We start from the raw sequence: 25,058 nt of genomic DNA on the forward strand, positions 1-25,058 counted from the left end.
CGAGCATTGCCTTAGCGCTCAAAAACCTGCTGTTTTCTCCTTGAGAGCATCTAACCGATTCAGAATAAACATACTAAAAACACTCCAACAATGACCAGCGTTGCGCATAAGATATCATGGTACCAAATGTTTTTCCATATACCTCAGTGATAATGTGTTGTGAAATAAATATGTTTTCTACCCTACCTCAGCATTCATGTCACACACTGTCATAGAGAACAATGTTAGATTGTCAATTTGACAAGGACAAAACCAGGTACTCCATCGCATGTAACAGAGATAACTGCTGGAACTAGACAGTTATATAGTCACAACAGACACATCTTCAGCCATGTGTACCACATTTTAAGAAAATCATAAAAAAATACAAAATATGATTTAGATATGAATTAACATAATCTCGCATTTTGCCAAGAGGCTTAACTTTTTGTAAGCCTAACAGAAAGTACAACTCTTAAATAGCTCACCAATCACAGCTAGTGTTGTTTTATATTTCTGAATACAATGTACCCTACACCATAAGCTCCGCCCACCTGAGGTTGCACAATTAGTACCGCTATACCATAATGTTAGACGATGCATGAGATGGTGAAGACTACAAATAAATCTATTGTTCAGAATTGTGTGAACAGTATCTTTCATGTACTTAACGGAAAACTTTGAAAGCTTTTAATTTTATATTCCAATTTGCGGGCGAAGCTACCGAAATTAAAGTACAAGGCTATTTGTTTTTATTTTTCATCTCCTTTTATGAGGTGTACGTGAATTTGAATTGGATCTTGAAAAATTACTTGTAAGTTGTTGAATTTAACATTTTTCTACATGACTAATATAATTAAATTGATTAGCAAAAATATCCTTTTGAGCAAGATATGCTTCTGAATAATGAATATAATGTCTTCCATTCCTTTACTATATGAACATTATATGAATGGTAATATTTGCATCTAGAAACCTTATCAATACCCTGTAATATAAGACAATAATATAACAAAAGCTATTGAAACTTTTATAATAATTAAATATGTAAATAAATTTCTTTTATGTTTATTTACACAAAATTAGTACTGTACATGTTTTGCATATCATTAGGATTAATATTACAAACACGTAAGTAGTTATGGGAGATGATATAGAATATCTGGCAAACTATGAGGATCTATGGAAATTTAACATTACCTATGACCTGATCTCACTCTAGGGAAATCTATCTTATTCCCTATGGGTTCTGTGGAAAATATAATGTTAAAAGCATCCATAGGTACACAAATAAGGTGAAACAATGGGTTTTATTTGACTGACAAAGAAATAACCCGAATTACCAAGACCAACACATGCAAACTGCAAAACTACGAACACAAGTGTGAGTAAAGGGAGGGGAGGAGGTGTAACGTAGGATGTAGAGTGATGAGTATCACTTATTGACCTTACACACCCACCTTCACTGTCCAACAACCATCCTTTACAAATTCAACAGAGAACGAAAGGAAAGTATAGGTATTGGTCACTCACACACTTATGAACTGTCCAGCATATCACGTCACAACAATACCATCTCACGTAAGTAGTACATGGTCTGTATTTTTTTATAACGCTTGGCGGGGCGGGACATATAAAGGTTGGATAGCATAGTGGTGTGATGGATAATATTTTTGTGGTGTAAGGGATAGTCTTTCTTGTGAGACAGAGCATTTGGATAGTTAGTATGATATAATGGATGGTATAGTGTGTAATGGATAGTATTTTTGTGGTGTAAGGGATAGATATTTTGTGAGATTTCATCTCCTTCTCTTACATTCTAAGTGAACACAAGGCATTTTGGATAGTGAGTATGATATATTGGATAGCACAGCTGTGTGATGTAAAATATTTTTGTAGTGTAAGGAATAGTTTCTTTTGTGGGATTTTATCTCCTTCTCTTACAGTTTAAGCTAACACAGTGTGTTTGGATTGTCAGTATGATATAATGGATGGTATAGTGGGTGTAATGGATAGTATTTTTGTGGTGCAAGGGATATATATTTTGTAAGATTTCATCTCCTTCACTTACATTCTAAGTGAACACAAGGCATTTTGGATGATGAGTATGATGCATTGGGTGGGTAATATTTTTGTGGTGTAAGGAATGGTCTGTTTTGTGGGATTTTATTTCCTTTGCTTACACTTGAAGCTAGCACATGGTGTTTGGATAATGAGTATTATATAATGGATGGTATAGTGGGTGTAATGGATAGTATTTTTGTGGTGTAAATGATAGATATTTTGTGAAATTTCAATCCTTCTCTTACATTCTAAGTGAACACAGTGCATTTTGGATAGTGAGTATATGTTGGATAGTACAGTGGTGTGATGGATAATATTTTGTGGTGTAAGGGATAGTCTTTTTTCTGTCCTAATTTCTTTCATTTTAAGCTAACACAGGGCTTTTGGATAGTGAGTATCATATAATGGCTGGTATAGTGGGTGTAATGGACAGTATTTTTGTGGTGTAAGGGAAAGATATTTTGTGAGATTTCATCTCCTCTTACATCCTACACGAACACAAAACATTTTTTTTCTTAACAAAAAACTTATCCCTAAACACAAAAAATAGTGATTGTATGTGTGTGTGTGTGCATGTGTGTTTGAGTGTGTATGTGTGCACACACGTTTGTGTATGTGTATGTGTGTATTTTCATAACAAAAAGCTTATCACTTAACAAAAATGTATGTGTTATGTGTTTTTTTTGTATGCACACATTCGTTCGTATGTGTGTATTTTGTTTGTTTGCATGTGTATGTTTGTATGTGTTTTTGTGTTTGTTTTTTCCCTTAGCAAAAAGAACCTTTGTCACTGCCCATATCTTTGTTTTGTGTGAATGTGGAGTAGCGGGACTATAACCATTCTTTTGTTGAGGTGATTGTAGGTAATGGTGTGTTTTGTAGATACAAAAATTTCATTTTCCACAATGTATTGATAGTAAATAACTTGGATTTTGTTAATATGAATGTGTTGTTTTGTATAAAAATGTATTTTAGATTAGCACTCTCATCACTATGGATTGTTTGGTAGGTGATTCTATGTCTATGAAGTTATATCTCTCGCCCCGCCAGGCATTATAGATTTTTTCCGCTGTCACTGTTTTGCCCGATTGAGGTCAGCTGCTTGCAACATTGTCGTCAATGTCCAGTACCGTGACGTCACCCCATCTGTTCCATTCTTATTGTCCCTAGACAGATCCAATATTTTTTTGTCACTATACAGGCCCCACCTTTTGTCCATTAATCGTCCCAGGGCATTTTTTAATGGTAATTCCCATTGTCCGTGAATTGCCGTGTAAAGCTATAATGCTTGGCAGGGCGGGACATATAACTTGATATAACGTCTGGCGGGGCAGGACATGTAACTTTATATAAAGTCTGGTGCAATGGGACATATAACTTTATGTAACGCCTGACTAAGCGGGACATATAACTTTAAATAACGCCTGACGGACATTATTGCCAATGTCCAGTACCGTGACGTCATCATTCCTATTGTCCCTATACAAACCCAATATTTTTTTGAGGCTATACAGTCCCAATATACCGCATGTTAAAAAACCCTTGAGGACTGAGTGCCCAACTACCTTTTTGACTGGGATTTCCACTGAGGCTTGGGTATTCATATTTCCCAATATTAAATTCCTATTATGTTTATTTGATTTAATTTATATCTGATTTAATTGTTTGTAAGTTTTAAAATCTTTTTATTTTTTAAATTTCATTTTATTTCAAAATGATGTATTTTTGTTTACTAGATATGTATTTTCCAGAAAATTCAGTTTGACCTGAATCTTTTCATCAACACCTAATATTAGAAACACTGTTTCTAATTTTGACTTAGTTCTTGACCTTGATTTGGGTCAAGTAAACAACTTCTTTTTTTTATTCATTTTGAATGTGTGAATGATAATCATGAAATCGAGGCTATATTGGATACATGACCCTTAGAGGCTTGTAGATAGTTTTTAGTGAAGTAAACAAGTTTTTTTTTTAAATTTTTATTCTTAGAGTAAAATGATTGGTTTTTGTCAGGGCCATGTTTTGAGTACATGATATAATGATCATGTGACCCTCGTACAGGCACCCATTCTGCGCCTCAAAATTACTGTATAACCATTGTTTTAGAGAAATAATCTCAGTTGGGCTTTTACACTGGAAAGTGTCTGTTGTATCAGTTGGAGTTATAATTTTTATTCTAATTATTTGGTTTCTAAAAGATTAATTCATTTCTCTGGAAATATTTTGAGTGCTCATGCAGAATTCTTGAACAAAGAAATTTCATTACTTCAAGCACCGGATTATTTCTTGTGTTTCTACAAGGAACTGTAGACTTCAACACAATACAGGATACAGCATACATCATTGCCTTCCATCTTGGATTCTTCATCATGACTTGAACTTGAAATCATTTGAACGTTTTATCATTAGGACTTCTAAAATTTTATTTGTTGATTATTCTTGGATTATTTTTGGATTTGATTCTTAAAACCGTAAGTTCGTATTTTTTCATTTTTACAGTAATTTTCCAGGGAAATAAATGATTTGTTATATTTTTCAAAGCTTATTGTTTTCACTTTTTCTTGTGTTACTGTTTATTCAAGCCTGAACACGTAATATTAGATTCTCCTTGAGGCTAGAGTTGCTAATTTCTACCAATTTTATTGTCCATGATTTGTGAAGCGGCAACCCATGAATCGAGACTCTGTGTAGGTCGTTTCCAACAAACGTTCCATTCAATGTCTTCTTGCTCTACTTGTTCTTCAATGGAGAATGCTTTCTATGTCGTACAAGTCATCTTCTTTCTTGGTCACAGTGTTGTAACTCAGGCAAGTAAAAAGTTCTTTTAACAATATCATTTATAGACCGGATGAACACGTCCACACACTTGTCTATGACACTGAAGTTCTCCAAATGAGATTAAACTCAGACCTTATTAGAGTCCAAAACTGGGCACAATAAAATAGGATGGTAATTAATGAAGGAGAAACAAAATGTATGATTTTGGGGACATCACAAAAGCTACACAAGTCAGAGAACCCAGAACTATCTCTTGCAAAAATATAATCATCTGTTAGAAAATGTCAAACATGAAAGGCTTGTAGGTGTGTCCGTAGATAATAATTTATTATGGAATGACCATTTTGATAAGCTTTGTAAAACACTGTCATCCAAAACTGCCCTACTCAGCAGAATCAAGAAATATTTACCTATGGAAACTCACAATCTACACTACAAGTCATTTATTTTTCCAACAATGGATTATTATTCAAATGTATGGGGAAACTGCTAAATCTGAGCTTGACAGGATTTATAAACTTCAGAAATGAGCAGCACGTGTAATTTTAGATGCATCTGTTGATCATCCCTCAGAAGCATTATTTACAGAACTCAAATGGTTCCCAATATATGACAGGATAGATTTTCAAAAGGCAGTTCTTTTATATAAATGTCTACATGGAACTGCACCAGAGTATCTTCAGGACTTATTCAGGCCTTTTTCAACATAATACCATTTGAGATCAATATCACATGGAAACTTAGCACCAAAGCCAAGAACAGAGCAATTTAAAAAGAGCTTCCAATACTCTGGTACAGTTCTGTGGAACAAGCTTCCACTACATGTAAAATCTGCTGAAAATATTAGAGTATTCAAGAAGCGATATCATGAGCATGTATGTGTTTCTAATAGATAATGGAATTTAGTATTTTAATGCTAAAGATGTTAAAATAAACAGTAATTATTGCTACATTCATGTAATGACCATTGTTATACTCTCTTTATGAGGACCTCAAGGGAAAAAGTACTTGACTAATGAGTCACCCTCTATAAATAAAGCATTATTATATATATATATATATATATATATATATATATATATATATATATATATATATATATATTCACACAGTCAATATAAAATATAGCCAAACATAGAAAACTATTTTATGCACAGTATAGTTTGAGGAATAATCCTATTCCTGCAGCAGTATTTCTAGTCCCACAGAAAAGTAATCTCCATATATGTATTATAGTCGTATTTAATATTAATGTATTGGCCTGACAGTGGCAGATTTTGCTTTGCAAAATCGTTTTTGTGACTGCGGGGTGTTGTACATCCAAAAATGCAATGATTCTGTTTCCCCCACAAAAAAACAAAAAAACAACATAGCTTCATAGTTTTATGCTTGCTGATTTCACAATGCAAAATCTTTTGCACTAGCATTAGAAGTATTTGTTTCCAGTCTTAATTTTAACCATACCATAAGCACACACATGTGATGCGCAGGTAAAATTTTGTGGAGATAGGGTATAGAGTTGTTGCCCTATCTCAGTTTCTGCAATCTAAAACTGTTAGTATGACGCTACTTCAACTCTCGTACCAACTCAGTCCTGGCTTGGTCTACCTATGTGACACAATGGTTATTCTGTAATCTTATCCAATAATTCCCCAACACTTTCACCTGGGAAAACTAGAGAGGAATGAGGACAGGTAGTTATATAAAGAAAGAAATGAACTAAATATTATGCAGTCTATGATAGAAAAAATGGCATATAATCATATGATTAGAAAACAGAAAACTTCTTGAATTTACATTTTAAAATGATAAGAGTAAAATTAAATTCATGCAACAGCAAGTGAATCTCTTCACAAGAACAATGATCTTAGATAATACACTAATCAATATATGAGCTCTTCCTATATGTTAGACATTCCATAGGTTTGATGGATAAGGAATATCGCATCATGTACAATAAAAAGACAACACACCATTGTAAGGCCATACAACTTGTTAATGTACAATACTGCACATGCAGTACACACAGATGTAAGATGCTTTTTTATGACAAAAGCCACAACTATAAAAGCAAAAACATTTTCAACATCAGATGAAAAATAGTGAAGAAGATCAAAGCAGTTTTATGGATTTTGTAGAAAAACTGCCTTTAAGATGCAGAAGACAAGCTTACTTACAATAAAGCCCAACTTGTGTGCCAATGTGTTAAAGAGAAAATGTGCTATGAATGTGAATATACCACAGTGCATGAAAAGAAACACCAAAGAACATATTCAGATATGTTACTGAACACTGTATTGAAATGAGGCTAAAAATAGAAATCTGTTCATGATGATGGAGTCACAACTTCAGTTTGCTGGGTATGCTATTCTGAACTGCACATTATCTTGAAGACTCTGAAAAGATAGTCACCGCAAGAAAGCATATTTATTATTTGGAAAGAATTTAACATTTATTCAACACATGAAAATCCCCCCTCAAACAAATCAAAATTGTTAAGTGCATGAGCTGTGATAATTTGTGCTACTCATAGGGTTGAAACTATGGATACTTGCTACAAAGAAACTAAACTGTTGTATCTAATTTAAGGAGGTGTATTCATGGAACCGGTATGATATACTTATTACAAAGAAACTAAACTATTATATCTAATTTAAGGAGGCGTATTCATGGAACTGGTACGATATACTTCCTACAAAGAAACTAAACTATTATATCTAACTTAAGGAGGCATATTCATGCAACCAGTACGATATACTTCCTACAAAAAGACTAAACTATTTTTATATCTAATTTAAGGAGGCGTATTCATGGAACTGGTACGATATACTTCCTACAAAGAAACTAAACTATTATATCTAATTTAAGGAGGCGTATTCATGGAACTGGTACGATATACTTTCTACAAAGAAACTAAACTATTATATCTAACTTAAGGAGGCGTGTTCATGGAACCAGTATGATATACTTCCTACAAAGAAACTAAACTGTTTTCATATCTAATTTAAGGAGGCGTATTCATGGAACTGGTACGATATACTTCCTACAAAAAAAATAAACTTATATCTAATTTAAGGAGGTGTATTCATGGAACCAGTACGATATACTTCCTAAAAAGAAACTAAACTGTTGTATCTAATTTAAGGAGGCATATTCATGGAACCGGTACGATATACTTCCTACAAAGAAACTAAACTGTTGTATCTAATTTAAGGAGGCGTATTCATGGAACCAGTACGATATACTTCCTACAAAGAAACTAAACTGTTATATCTAATTTAAGGAGGCGTATTCATGGAACTGGTATGATATACTTCCTACAAAGTAACTAAACTATTATATCTAATTTAAGGAGGCGTATGCATGGAACCGGTATGATATACTTCCTACAAAGAAACTAAACTTGTTACATCTAATTTAAGGAGGCGTATTCATGGAATCAATACGATATACTTCCTACAAAGAAACTAATTTGTTATATCTAATTTAAGGAGGCATATTCATGGAACCGGTACGATATACTTCCTACAAAGAAACTAAACTATTATATCAAATTTAAGGAGGTGTATTCATGGAACTGGTACAATATTCTTCCTACAAAGAAACTAAACTATTATATCTAACTTAAGAAGGCATATTCATGGAACCAGTACGATATACTTCCTACATGGAAACTAAACTGTTTTTATATCTAATTTAAGGAGGCGTATTCATGGAACTGGTACGATATACTTCCTACAAAGAAACTAAACTGTTTTTATATCTAATTTAAGGAGGCATATTCATGGAACTGTTACGATATACTTCCTACAAAGAAACTAAACTATTATATCTAACTTAAGGAGGCGTATTCATGGAACCAGTATGATATACTTCCTACAAAGAAACTAAACTGTTTTTATATCTAATTTAAGGAGGCGTATACATGGAACTGGTACGATATACTTCCTACAGAAAATATAAACTTATATCTAATTTAAGGAGGTGTATTCATGGAACCAGTACAATATACTTCCTACAAAGAAACTAAACTGTTTTTATATCTTATTTAAGGAGGCGTATTCATGGAACTGGTATGATATACTTCCTACAAAGAAACTAAACTGTTGTATCTAATTTAAGGAGGTGTATTCATGGAACCAGCACGATATACTTCCTACAAAAAAACTAAACTGTTGTGTCTAATTTAAGAAGGCGTATTCATGGAACCGGTATGATATACTTCCTACAAAGAAACTAAACTGTTGTATCTAGTTTAAGGAGGTGTATTCATGGAACTAGCACGATATACTTCCTACAAAGAAACTAAACTGTTGTGTCTAATTTAAGGAGGCGTATTCATGGAACCGGTATGATATACTTCCTACAAAGAAGCTAAACTATTATACCTAATTTAAGGAGGCGTATTCATGGAACTGGTACGATATACTTCCTACAAAGAAACTAAACTGTTGTATCTAATTTAAGGAGGTGTATTCATGGAACCAGCACGATATACTTCCTACAAAGAAACTAAACTGTTGTGTCTAATTTAAGGAGGCGTATTCATGGAACCAGTATGATATACTTCCTACAAAGAAACTAAACTGTTATATCTAATTTAAGGATGCGTATTCATGGAATCAGTACGATATACTTCCTACAAAGAAACTAAACTGTTGTGTCTAATTTAAGGAGGCGTATTCATGGAACTAGTACGATATACTTCCTACAAAGAAACTAATCTGTTATATCTAATTTAAGGAGGCATATTCATCGAACTGGTACGATATACTTCCTACAAAGAAACTAAACTATTATATCTAATTTAAGGAGGCGTATTCATGGAACTGGTACGATATACTTCCTACAAAGAAACTAAACTATTATATCTAACTTAAGGAGGCATATTCATGGAACCAGTACGATATACTTCCTACAAAGAAACTAAACTATTATATCTAATTTAAGGAGGCATATTCATGGAACTGGTACGATATACTTCCTACAAAGAAACTAAACTAATATATCTAACTTAAGGAGGCGTATTCATGGAACCAGTATGATAAACTTCCTACAAAGAAACTATAAACTGTTTTTATAATTTAAGGAGGCGTATTCATGGAACTGGTACAATATACTTCCTAGAAAAAAAATAAACTTATATCTAATTTAAGGAGGTGTATTCATGGAACCAGTATGATATACTTCCTACAAAGAAACTAAACTGTTTTTATATCTAATTTAAGGAGGCGTATTCATGGAACTGGTACGTTATACTTCCTACAAAGAAACTAAACTGTTGTATCTAATTTAAGGAGGTGTATTCATGGAACTGGTACAATATACTTCCTACAAAAAAACTAAACTGTTGTATCTAATTTAAGGAGGTGTATTCATGGAACCAGTACGATATACTTCCTACAAAGAAAGTAAACTGTTGTATCTAAATTAAGGAGGCGTATTCATGGAACCGGTATGATATACTTCCTACAAAGAAAGTAAACTGTTATATCTAATTTAAGGAGGCGTATTCATGGAACCAGTATGATATACTTCCTACAAAGTAACTAAACTATTATATCTAATTTAAGGAGGCGTATGCATGGAACCGGTATGATATACTTCCTACAAAGAAACTAAACTTGTTATATTTAATTTAAAGAGGCGTATTCATGGAATCAGTACGATATACTTCCTACAAAGAAACTAAACTATTATATCTAATTTAAGGAGGCGTATTCATGGAACTGGTACAATATACTTCCTCCAAAGAAACTAAACTATTATATCTAACTAAAGGAGGCATATTCATGGAACTGGTACGATATACTTCCTACAAAGAAACTAAACTATTATATCTAATTTAAGGAGGCGTATTCATGGAACTGGTACAATATACTTCCTACAAAGAAACTAAACTATTATATCTAACTTAAGAAGGCATATTCATGGAACCAGTACGATATACTTCCTACATAGAAACTAAACTGTTTTTATATCTAATTTAAGGAGGCGTATTCATGGAACTGGTACGATATACTTCCTACAAAGAAACTAAACTATTATATCTAATTTAAGGAGGCGTATTCATGGAACTGGTACGATATACTTCCTACAAAGAAACTAAACTATTATATCTAACTTAAGGAGGCGTATTCATGGAACCAGTATGATGTACTTCCTACAAAGAAACTAAACTGTTTTTATATCTAATTTAAGGAGGCGTATTCATGGAACTGGTACGATATACTTCCTACAAAAAATATAAACTTGTATCTAATTTAAGGAGGTGTATTCATGGAACCAGTACGATATACTTCCTACAAAGAAACTAAACTGTTGTATCTAATTTAAGGAGGTGTATTCATGGAACTAGCATGATATACTTCCTACAAAGAAACTAAACTGTTGTATCTAATTTAAGGAGGAATATTCATGGAACCGGTATGATATACTTCCTACAAAGAAACTAAACTATTATATCTAATTTAAGGAGGCGTATTCATGGAACTGTTATGATATACTTCCTACAAAGAAACTAAACTGTTATATCTAATTTAAGAATGCGTATTCATGGAATCAGTACGATATACTTCCTACAAAGAAACTAATCTGTTATATCTAATTTAAGGAGGCGTATTCATGGAACTGGTACGATATACTTCCTACAAAGAAACTAAACTATTATATCTAATTTAAGGAGGCGTATTCATGGAACCAGTACGATATACTTCCTACAAAGAAACTAAACTATTATATCTAATTTAAGGAGGCGTATTCATGGAACTGGTACGATATACTTCCTACAAAGAAACTAAACTATTATATCTAACTTAAGGAGGCGTATTCATGGAACCAGTATGATGTACTTCCTACAAAGAAACTAAACTGTTTTTATATCTAATTTAAGGAGGCGTATTCATGGAACTGGTACGATATACTTCCTACAAAAAATATAAACTTGTATCTAATTTAAGGAGGTGTATTCATGGAACCAGTACGATATACTTCCTACAAAGAAACTAAACTGTTGTATCTAATTTAAGGAGGTGTATTCATGGAACTAGCATGATATACTTCCTACAAAGAAACTAAACTGTTGTATCTAATTTAAGGAGGAATATTCATGGAACTGGTATGATATACTTCCTACAAAGAAACTAAACTATTATATCTAATTTAAGGAGGCGTATTCATGGAACTGGTATGATATACTTCCTACAAAGAAACTAAACTGTTATATCTAATTTAAGAATGCGTATTCATGGAATCAGTACGATATACTTCCTACAAAGAAACTAATCTGTTATATCTAATTTAAGGAGGCGTATTCATGGAACTGGTACGATATACTTCCTACAAAGAAACTAAACTATTATATCTAATTTAAGGAGGCGTATTCATGGAACTGGTACGATATACTTCCTACAAAGAAACTAAACTATTATATCTAACTTAAGGAGGCATATTCATGGAACCAGTACGATATACTTCCTACAAAGAAACTAAACTATTATATCTAATTTAAGGAGGCGTATTCATGGAACTGGTACGATATACTTCCTACAAAAAAAATAAACTTATATCTAATTTAAGGAGGTGTATTCATGGAACCAGTATGATATACTTCCTACAAAGAAACTAAACTGTTTTTATAATTTAAGGAGGCGTATTCATGGAACTGGTACGATATACTTCCTACAAAAAAAATAAACTTATATCTAATTTAAGGAGGTGTATTCATGGAACCAGTACGATATACTTCCTACAAAGAAACTAAACTGTTTTTATAATTTAAGGAGGCGTATTCATGGAACTGGTACGATATACTTCCTACAAAAAAAATAAACTTATATCTAATTTAAGGAGGTGTATTCATGGAACCAGTACAATATACTTCCTACAAAGAAACTAAACTGTTTTTATAATTTAAGGAGGCGTATTCATGGAACTGGTACGATATACTTCCTACAAAAAAAATAAACTTATATCTAATTTAAGGAGGTGTATTCATGGAACCAGTACGATATACTTCCTACAAAGAAACTAAACTGTTTTTATAATTTAAGGAGGCATATTCATGGAACTGGTACGATATACTTCCTACAAAAAAAATAAACTTATATCTAATTTAAGGAGGTGTATTCATGGAACCAGTACGATATACTTCCTACAAAGAAACTAAACTATTATATCTAATTTAAGGAGGCGTATTCATGGAACTGGTACGATATACTTCCTACAAAGAAACTAAACTAATATATCTAACTTAAGGAGGCATATTCATGGAACCAGTACGATATACTTCCTACAAAGAAACTAAACTATTATATCTAATTTAAGGAGGCATATTCATGGAACTGGTACGATATACTTCCTACAAAAAAAATAAACTTATATCTAATTTAAGGAGGTGTATTCATGGAACCAGTACGATATACTTCCTACAAAGAAACTAAACTGTTTTTATAATTTAAGGAGGCGTATTCATGGAACTGGTACGATATACTTCCTACAAAAAAAATAAACTTATATCTAATTTAAGGAGGTGTATTCATGGAACCAGTATGATATACTTCCTACAAAGAAACTAAACTGTTTTTATAATTTAAGGAGGCGTATTCATGGAACTAGTACGATATACTTCCTACAAAAAAAATAAACTTATATCTAATTTAAGGAGGTGTATTCATGGAACCAGTATGATATACTTCCTACAAAGAAACTAAACTGTTTTTATAATTTAAGGAGGCGTATTCATGGAACTGGTACGATATACTTCCTACTAAAAAAATAAACTTATATCTAATTTAAGGAGGTGTATTCATGGAACCAGTACAATATACTTCCTACAAAGAAACTAAACTGTTTTTATAATTTAAGGAGGCGTATTCATGGAACTGGTACGATATACTTCCTACAAAAGAAAATAAACTTATATCTAATTTAAGGAGGTGTATTCATGGAACCAGTACGATATACTTCCTACAAAGAAACTAAACTGTTTTTATAATTTAAGGAGGCATATTCATGGAACTGGTACGATATACTTCCTACAAAAAAAATAAACTTATATCTAATTTAAGGAGGTGTATTCATGGAACCAGTACGATATACTTCCTACAAAGAAACTAAACTATTATATCTAATTTAAGGAGGCGTATTCATGGAACTGGTACGATATACTTCCTACAAAGAAACTAAACTAATATATCTAACTTAAGGAGGCATATTCATGGAACCAGTACGATATACTTCCTACAAAGAAACTAAACTATTATATCTAATTTAAGGAGGCGTATTCATGGAACTGGTACGATATACTTCCTACAAAGAAACTAAGCTAATATATCTAACTTAAGGAGGCATATTCATGGAACCAGTACGATATATTTCCTACAAAGAAACTAAACTATTATATCTAATTTAAGGAGGCGTATTCATGGAACTGGTACGATATACTTCCTACAAAAAAAATAAACTTATATCTAATTTAAGGAGGTGTATTCATGGAACCGGTATGATATACTTCCTACAAGGAAACTAAACTGTTTTTATATCTAATTTAAGGAGGCGTATTCATGGAACTGGTACATTATACTTCCTACAAAGAAACTAAACTGTTGTATCTAATTTAAGGAGGTGTATTCATGGAACTGGTACAATATACTTCCTACAAAAAAACTAAACTGTTGTATCTAATTTAAGGAGGTGTTTTCATGGAACCGGTATGATATACACATGTACGTCCTACAAAGAAACTAAACTATTATATCTAATTTAAGGAGGCTTATTCATGGAACCAGTACGATATACTTCCTTTAATTGCTATTAAAAATGCTTATTGATAATATAGTTTACATAAACATCCTATCACCACTGAAGTTATCTATCACAAATATTTATCTTTTAAAGGAGACTAGAAATCAAAATTTTCCTTTTACGTATGTAATTCTCTACAGATTTTAATCCGACTGTCATGTTTAGAAATTAAATATCGTAAGGGGGTAGTGATTTATTGCATGGAAGATACCACGATTCCGTAAATTGCCGAGTTTTTCCGAGTTTTCATGAGACGACAGATCACGTGGTACCATGACACTATACTAACCAGTCCTCGTATACAAACATAAACATTGGCGAGCGAGGCAGACGGAAGGAGACCACATTTGGGATGCACATTCAAAACTTGAAACTGCAGTCTGATATAATAGTTTATGTACTGAACTGGTCAGTGCTTAAAGAAATTTATTAGGCACAGGCTCCAGGCTGGTGACTTAAATAAACTCAAGCCATGACTGAAATTCCACAAGCCTGGAGGAGTTCGTACCTGTCAACTCTCAAGCCGGGAGAAAAACCTCCCGATTTTGGGGGTATTTCCTCATCTACATCCCGATCTCGTAATATCTCTAAATTTTTCGCAGCGAAGTCCCGATTATTACATTATGTCTGTCAATTTTCATTTGTCAGGTGAAAAAAACCCAACCCCAAACCATTTATAAATAGATATAACGTATGCAATCCACAGTCTAAACTGCCACACTGCAGACATCGTAGTGATATGACTGAAAAATTGTTAAAGCTACGTTAAGAATTCAAATCACACGCACACACGTCTAAATCCGGCACTGGACGAAATAATTAATATTACACAACAGTTTTTTTCTTTTTTTCTTCTTCAGTAAATAGAACGTGAACATTAAACATTATTCAAGTAAATTTCAGATGTTTTTAAACAACTACAACAGTACTATAGTAGAAAAAAATTAAAAGAATAAAATTGTCACCAATTAGCTTAAATGAATGATCACTGTGAAATTTTCTCTGCAAACAAAATCGCATCTCCATTTCCGCGGAAGAAACTCGGCCAGTTAACACCTGACATTCCTCTACCGTATATGTAAAGTTTAATTACCATGATTAAATTACAAGGAATAAAACAAAATATACCATGCAGTATATGTGGCCCTAAAGAACTAATTCTGAATAAATATTTTGTTCAGCAAACAGTGTAAAATGCATTAAGACTTAAACCTGAAGTCCAGTGGCGTCACTCGGGTTGGTGTCACCCAGTGCAGTAGCTCATGGTGTCACCCCCATGGTCCTCCTTCCGTAACAGACCATACAGAATCCTTAGTAATGTCATTTTGGTGTCACCCCCTCTGATGGTGTCACCCGGTGCAGTCTGCACCCCCCGCATCCCCCTAGCGACGCCACTGCTGTGCCTGCTAGTCATGTATTTAACTATGATCGGTTATCCGCTTATGAAATCCGACTAGACCGAGCAGTGTGTGCTCTGTAAAATTTGCAATTTTTCATTTTGGTGTCACTCCTCTGAGATGGTGTCACCCGGTGTGGTCTGCACCCCCACACCCCCCTAGCGACGCCACTGCTGAAGTCCATGGCATCGTAAGTAACAACAAAATAGGCATCGTTTATTTTGGCAATCAATTGCTGGTGCTTACACATACACACACTGTCGAACATGGTTTCTTTGAAGTATGTCCGAAGGGCAGTCCTTTTCACAAGACCAATGCAAAGATAAGGAGTCTGTTCATTAGTCACACCGGCTTTATTGTTTGCGTACTTAAATTAAAACTTTAGCTATTTTGCAATTTAGCCAGAGCTGACCAGAATAGGCAAAATGGGCTTGTCCTGGGGGAATAATAAGGCGTATCACTTGGAGAAAAGGTACGTCAAATGGGCGCTCGCACATTGGGGCAAGTGTTGGGTCAATAGTGTTCCCCCCCCCCTCCAGTTTCTATTGTCAGCCATTTAATGTGAAACTTTGACCTCTTTTCTTTTAATCGCTGCTATTTAAACTGCCCAAGGAATAGTTTTATATCCATTCCACTCATTACAGATTACTGTTTATACATACTACATGTATACAATTATTTTTTTTTAAATTTGTAATTTTTATAAAATTACTGAAAATTGTGTTTTCTCGAAACATGACAGGTTTAGAATATTATTTTTGGCAAAGCCTCCATTTGATTAAAATCAAATCTAAATTACACTTTGGACAGTAGTGATTTGATTTAGATTGTGCCGTGTTAAGGCATGTATGTCGACATCTTGAAAATACATTTACTCATTTCACCAGCGCGATCAAAGTTTCCTCAGGCAAACAATTTTTGTTTCGACAAGCCTGACGGGCACCTCACTTTGAATACAGGATTGGTCAGAACTAAAGCCAGAGGGGCCCAGGGTGTCGGGCTATCAGATTTATTTTTAGCACTGCTGGTGTAGATAAAAGATCTGTGAATTGATTGTTGCATTTTGTGGTCACTTACTCAGCCTTCTGCCTATTTTCGTAACTCGCACATTTAACACTTTTCCCAGGATTTAAAATATTCAATGTTATGTCTGGAACAGCGCCAACTTTTAGTCTAGGCCTAGCATTTGCGTATCCTTGAGCTGACATTTTTTCAGAATCCCTCTCGTAACAGTCCTTTGAGAAATGTAACGAGCACATAGTGCTGTATGGTGTTGCTTTGAAATTGACTCGTTTGTAATAATGTATCCATTCTTTCATTATGCCTTTATCTTTCGGAAAAGAAAAAAAATGTTGTCCACAGGCTTTTCTTAATGTTCTATTACATCCGTAAGCAACCCAAACGGTATTGTCTTTTACTCTGGCAACTCCCACTTGGGCTGCTGGAGTCGCTACTATGACGTCACATCCCGAAAGTAACCGAATAGGCGCGGAAATTTTGCATACAAGGTCACGGAAATTCAGCTCCTAGAAGATAGGCCAATATTTTAAAATTGGCATTATGATCGCAGATGATACTTTAGAAAAAGGTTTTCTGCTATAGTACTTTTATTATTATTCTATATTTCCATTGGTTTCTGGTCTCCTTTAAGTAGATTTCTTCGATCTGACAAAGAATACAATGCTAAAGTTTACACAATACAAATTGGAATTATTTTAAAGTCATACTCTGTGAATCAACACAGGCATTTACTTTCTAGCATGTATTTTCTTTAAAGCTATGTTAAAACCCATGACAAGAATGCATATGATTTTTAGTTGTCTGTTCTGTTTTTAAATATAAATGAGGAACTGTCATAACCAAAGAGATAAAATTTAGATGTTAGTTTTCTTCGTTTTGGTGTTATTCTTAGAAAAAGTGTTCATTTCAGGAAATACATGACAGAATATTACAAAATAGGTCAAAACATTAACAATTAGATTAGTATAGTTTATTGTTTTGCCATTTTTTATACAAATTAGTTACCTGAATTAATTTGTCTGATAAATATGGTATATTTCCTAATGTAGGGTTAGGAATTTGAAAACAATTACTTGACATATTACTTGTCAAAAGATCAATCGCATGCTTCTGAGACTTAATCTGACTTGTCAAGAAAAGGATGGAATTGAGAAATATTTCAAATATCCAATAATTATTTACCATGACAAATTTGGGTTCCCCATGTAATTTTCCTGTAATGTTTAATATTCCAGAATTTGGAAGAGCATAAGATCCCGTTTCCTCTTGCATCTCAAACTCTACATTAGCGTAACCTTGTAATGTTGATCTGTACAAGTGTGGTAGTTTCACGTGACTGAGAATCTCAGAATCAGAAAGAGCAATATCATAGCTTCTCACCTGGAAAATAATAGGTAAGATATGAATTTTTGGATGGGAAAGAAAGGTTTAAGTGTCAGAGAGCAATACTATACATTCATATCTGTAAAATAATATACAATGTACACTTTATGAGGACTAGCACAAGCTTCTCACCTGGAAAATAATATGTAAGATATGAATTTTTGGATGGGAAAGAAAGGTTTAAGTGTTAGAGAGCAATACTATACATTCATATCTGTAAAATAATATACAATGTACACTTTATGAGAACTAGCACAAGCTTCTCACCTGGAAAATAATATGTAAGATATGAATTTTTGGATGGGAAAGAAAGGTTTAAGTGTCGGAGAGCAATACTATACATTCATATCTGTAAAATAATATACAATGTACACTTTATGAGGACTAGCACAAGCTTCTCACCTGGAAAATAATATGTAAGATATGAATTTTTGGATGGGAAAGAAAGGTTTAAGTGTCAGAGAGCAATACTATACATTCATATCTGTAAAATAATATACAATGTACACTTTATGAGGACTAGCACAAGCTTCTCACCTGGAAAATAATATGTAAGATATGAATTTTTGGATGGGAAAGAAAGTTTTAAGTGTCAGAGAGCAATACTATACATTCATATCTGTAAAATAATATACAATGTACACTTTATGAGGACTAGCACAAGCTTCTCACCTGGAAAAATAATATGTAAGATATGAATTTTTGGATGGGAAAGAAAGTTTTAAGTGTCAGAGAGCAATACTATACATTCATATCTGTAAAATAATATACAATGTACACTTTATGAGGACTAGCACAAGCTTCTCACCTGGAAAAATAATATGTAAGATATGAATTTTTGGATGGGAAAGAAAGGTTTAAGTGTCAGAGAGCAATACTATACATTCATATCTGTAAAATAATATACAATGTACACTTTATGAGGACTAGCACAAGCTTCTCACCTGGAAAATAATATGTAAGATATGAATTTTTGGATGGGAAAGAAAGTTTTAAGTGTCAGAGAGCAATACTATACATTCATATCTGTAAAATAATATACAATGTACACTTTATGAGGACTAGCACAAGCTTCTCACCTGGAAAAATAATATGTAAGATATGAATTTTTGGATGGGAAAGAAAGGTTTAAGTGTCAGAGAGCAATACTATACATTCATATCTGTAAAATAATATACAATGTACACTTTATGAGGACTAGCACAAGCTTCTCACCTGGAAAAATAATATGTAAGATATGAATTTTTGGATGGGAAAGAAAGTTTTAAGTGTCAGAGAGCAATACTATACATTCATATTTGTAAAATAATATACAATGTACACTTTATGAGGACTAGCACAAGCTTCTCACCTGGAAAAATAATATGTAAGATATGAATTTTTGGATGGGAAAGAAAGGTTTAAGTGTCAGAGAGCAATACTATACATTCATATCTGTAAAATAATATACAATGTACACTTTATGAGGACTAGCACAAGAGGCTCAGATGAAGCAATGCTCTGGAATGTATATATATATATATATGTGTGTGTGTGTGTGTGTGTGTGTGTGTATGATAGATCTATATCGGTACCAGTATTTATTATATTGAATAATAAAATATATATGGCTCACATCAATGTTTCCTCCCATGGCTTGCACGATATATATACCAACTTTGGTGATTTTGTTCTAAATGTTCATTTTAAAGTTATTCAAACTATTCACTGATTTGTTTTTACTTTTTTTGAGATCTTAATACCTACATCATTTGCTATTTTGTTTAAATAATATTTTATGAGACCTATTGAAAAATGAGGATATATTTTGTTTAAATACTATTTTACGAGACCTAGTGAAAAATGATCTGTTTTGTTTAAATACTATTTTATGAGACCTATTGAAAAATGAGGATATATTTTGTTTAAATACTTTTTTGTGAGACCTATTGAAAAAAGAGGATCTATTTTATTTAAATACTATTTTATGAGACCTATTGAAAAATGAGGATATATTTTGTTTAAATACTATTTTATAAGACCTATTGAAAAATGAGCATCTGTTTTGTTTAAATACTATTTTATGAGACCTATTGAAAATGAGGATCTATTTTGTTTAAATACTATTTGATGAGACCTATTGAAAAATGAGGATCTAAATGTAAATGTTGAGAATATAAGTCAAAGATAGAAACTGATTAAAATTAAATAAACATCAAATGGATAAATAAATAAGTAATAAAATAAAACAGAAATATGATAAACAACAAATGGATATAAAATTAAATACTTTATCTACAATTCCTTGCATGAAGTTGGTTTTGTCTGTTCCTATATAAAGGGTCATGTTTTCTTCAGTCTTGTTTGCCTGTAAGAAGAAATGTATTCCTAATATCACAGAGAAGCAAACTGAAAATGTGTCATTGCATAATTGACATTTTTGAAAATACAATAATCTTTCAAAGCACACTTTTGAGATATGCTAACCATGAACAAACATCTTATAGATTATTATATACACTTGCTTTTTTCAATGTCCCGGTAAAATTACACTTATTTATCTTGAATGAATGTCTGTATCTTCAAGAGCTTAGATTTTGGAAATTATTTTAATTTCTTTTGAATGGTATGCACTTCTCCATCCTTCTATTGCTACATACTCTCCACCCTTCTAATGTTACATACTCTCCACCCTTCTAATGTTACATACTCTCCACCCTTCTAATGTAACATACTCGCCACTCTTCTAATGTTACATACTCTCCACCCTTCTAATGTTACGTATTCTCCACCCTTCTGATGCTACATACTCTCCACCTTTCTAATGTTACATACTTGCCACCCTTCTAATGTTACATACTCTCCACCCTTCTAATGTTACATACTCTCCACCCTTCTAATGTTACATATTCTCCACCCTTCTTATGTTACATACTCTCCACCCTTTTAATGTTACATATTCTTCACCCTTCTAATGTTACATACTCTCCACCCTTCTAATGTTACATACCTGCCACTATTCTAATGTTACATATTCTCCATCCTTCTTATGTTACATACTCTCCACCCTTTTAATGTTACATATTCTCTACACTTCTAATGATACATATTCTCCACCCTTCTAATGTTACATACTCTCCACCCTTCTAATGTTACATACTCTCCATCCTTCTAATGTTATATACTCTCCACCCTTCTAATGTTACATGCTCTCCACCCTTCTAATGTTACATATTCTCCACCCTTCTAATGTTACATGCTCTCCACCCTTCTAGTGTTACATACTCTCTACCCTTCTAATGTTATATACTCTCCACCCTTCTAATGTTATACACTCTCCACCCTCCTGATGTTACATATTCTCCACCCTTCTAATGTTATATACTCTCCACCCTTCTAATGTTATATACTCTCCACCCTTCTAATGTTACATATTCTCCACCTAATGTTACATACTCTCCACCCTTCTAATGCTACATGCTCTCCACCCTTCTAGTGTTACATACTCTCCACACTTCAAATATTACATACTCTCCACTCTTCTGATGTTAGATGCTCTCCACCCTTCTAATGTTATATACTCTCCACCCTTCTAATGTTATATACTCTCCACCCTTCTAATGTTACATACTCTCCACCCTTCTAATGTTATATACTCTCCACCCTCCTAATGTTACGTATTCTCCACCTAATGTTACATACTCTCCACCCTTCTAATGTTACATGCTCTCCACCCTTCTAGTGTTACATACTCTCCACTCTTCTAATGTTACATATTCTCCACCCTTCTAATGTTACGTATTCTCCACATAATGTTACATACTCTCCACCCTTCTAATATTACATACTCTCCACCTCCTAAAGTTACATAATCTCTGTCCTTTCTTGTCTCCAGCTGCAAAAGATTTCTAATGCTCAATTTACATCTTTGACCAAGCTAATTTAAGTTTATAGATTTTCCTATTTTTTAAAACACACACACACACACATATATATATATATATATATATATATATATATATAGTGAGAGTGTGTATGTGTGATCTGAATTTTTAACATAGCTTTAACAATTGTTCAGTCATATCGCTATGACCAGTCCTAACACTAACCTCTTAATGCTGAGCACCAAGCAAGGCAGCTGTTAATTCCATTTTTAAAAGTCTTTGGTATGACTTGGCTGGGGATCGAACCCACAACCTCCCGCATCAGAGGTAGATGCTCTAACCACTAAGCCATCAGAGTGGTCTATATAGTGATAGAGAGAGAGAGACAGAAATATGAGGTACCTTGACTATACATTCACATACCCAGTCTATAATACTTGCTGTTTTGTCTGCAACTTTGGTTCCATTTATGAACAGCGAAAGGAGAACATCTGTTTCAATGGAAAGTTCAAAATATTTGTGTTAAAATTTGTTCCAAATATTATTTAATTGATTCATTTATGTGGTTCTTAGTATGGAAGACTAAGGCAAAAATATGTATTTTATGTTTGTAGGTCTTATTTTTCAGTTCTGCAAAAACTGCAAACATTGGCTAACGTTTGATCATTTATCACAACAATGGTACTGAAAATTCCAAGTCTTTTTGGGTGAAAAAAAAATGTTGTGTTGTTTGTTTTTTTGGCTGAGAAAAAATGTTGCTCTGTTAGGTTGAGAGAAAATGTTGCTTTGTACACTGCATGCTCTTTTTTGGTAAAGAAACCTTTTTACAAAAATGAAGTACAAAGGAAGATGTCAGAGGTGCCATATGCAGTGTTTAGTGTCAGAATAGAAAAAGAAGTAAAATAAATTTTGCGTGAAAATTTTTTTGTCTCAAAAGAAAATCAAACTACCCAAAACTAATTTCTAGAAACAAAATGGAGGTGAAATTCCTGCAAACCTTGCAAAATAATCACCAATGTCACATTCTGACTTTCAGAATCCTAAAGTATATTTAAACAGAAATAATATTCAACTTCAAAGTTTACAAATGCCACTTGTTATGAGCATGGCAATTAATCACATTATCCTTTAGACTCTTTATGGTAGTCTTGAAGTGCAAACATTTGGTATTTAATTCTGTCAGAGATTTTGAAACAGATACATTACACAATTTTGAGGACTTTTTCCATGTATAGCAAAGGTATGCAAGATCTCCCAAATTTTGAGGACTTTTTCCATGTATAGCAAAGGTATGCAAGATCTCCCAAATTTTGAGGACTTTTTCCATGTACAGCAAAAGTATGCAAGATCTCCCAAATTTTGAGGACTTTTTCCATGTACAGCAAAGGTATGCAAGATCTCCCAAATTTTGAGGACTTTTTCCATGTATAGCAAAGGTATGCAAGATCTCCCAAATTTTGAGGACTTTTTCCATGTATAGCAAAGGTATGCAAGATCTCCCAAATTTTGAGGACTTTTTCCATGTATAGCAAAGGTATGCAAGATCTCCCAAATTTTGAGGACTTTTTCCATGTACAGCAAAAGTATGCAAGATCTCCCAAATTTTGAGGACTTTTTCCATGTACAGCAAAGGTATGCAAGATCTCCAAAGCTCTTTTTCACATCTAAATAATGTGCAAAGTATGTAACCAGGTTTTATATACTTCCTCTTGTTTAGTATGGCATACAGCTTTAATCCTATGTGTTACGTGAGATTCTGAATGGAGATATTACCTTGCTTTCATATATGAAATCTTGGAGAGCCTTATACTGTTTTGCATCTGATTTACATTTACAAATACTGGCAGGAATGAACAGGTCTTACAAATGGCAATATTTTCTTTGTAGATTTAGAAATATGTGTTATCAACATATATTTTTCGGAAAATACTGATGGGAAGTATTCCAAGCCCATCTCATTCCAAGACATACATTTATTGAGCCCACTTTTGTGGAAAAGTGAGACACAGCAGTTACTTTTATTGTGGCACCAGCAGTTTCAGTGTCAAGGATTTGTTAAAGTTTTGGATACTGTTATTCATTTGTTTATATTCCCTAAAGCCCATAAATAATTTTGTAACAATTGAGATGAATTATTATGTGATAGAAATGATTCCTTCTGGGATACACACAATTTCCCCCCCTTTGACCTTGGGATCAAGGTCATGGTCGAAGAAGAGTCATATTGAATTTTGGTCAAAGAGTTTCATTCGTTTAAATTTCTCAAATCCTTTACAGATTCTGTTTATAAATGTAACAACTCATTATGAAGCAAAGGTAATTAATACTGAGACACATGAATGTGTTTCAATAACCTTGCATCAAGGTCACAGTTGGTTAATATTTGCAGTTTGGCTTGGTTAAATATTTACATTTGCTTATAATTTAAAAACCCTTTGATGGATTTTGCTCATGCCCGATGTAACTCATTATAAAGTAATAACATTCATTTTGTGACAAAAAAAGTACACACATTTAACTTGGGGTCAAAGTCATGAGGTGCACAGCAATTCTTTGAGCATGGGCCAAGATTTTCTTGCATTGGTATCCTGTATTAATTTAGCTAGATTTTCTTACGTTGGTACCCTGTATTAATTTAGCTAGATTTTCTTGCATTGGTATCCTGTATTAATTTTAGCTAAAGCTGAAAGACTGCTTCATAGTTGAGAATCACTTCTAATACAGTCTTGTTGAATGTGAAACATGACTAAAATAGTAACATGTTCTTGGT

General features: G+C 33.2%; 1 protein-coding gene across 1 annotated transcript in view; it reads right to left on the reverse strand.

Moving 5' to 3' along the window:
- Positions 1 to 7,093: 7,093 nt before the first annotated feature.
- Positions 7,094 to 25,058, reverse strand: part of LOC149784989 (uncharacterized) — a 73,419-nt gene continuing 55,454 nt past the window's right edge. The window contains exons 31-34 of the mRNA XM_089978669.1: positions 22,712 to 22,779; positions 20,695 to 20,772; positions 18,225 to 18,422; positions 7,094 to 7,217 (exon numbers count right to left, since the gene is read on the reverse strand). Coding sequence (XP_089834795.1) covers positions 7,170 to 7,217; positions 18,225 to 18,422; positions 20,695 to 20,772; positions 22,712 to 22,779 — 392 coding nt within the window. The 3' untranslated portion in view covers positions 7,094 to 7,169. The remainder of the gene's footprint in view (positions 7,218 to 18,224; positions 18,423 to 20,694; positions 20,773 to 22,711; positions 22,780 to 25,058) is intronic.

The sequence above is a fragment of the Sinohyriopsis cumingii genome, chromosome 13, assembly GCF_028554795.1.
Source record: "Sinohyriopsis cumingii isolate HCF-2022 chromosome 13, ASM2855479v2, whole genome shotgun sequence".
NCBI lineage: Eukaryota > Metazoa > Mollusca > Bivalvia > Unionida > Unionidae > Sinohyriopsis > Sinohyriopsis cumingii.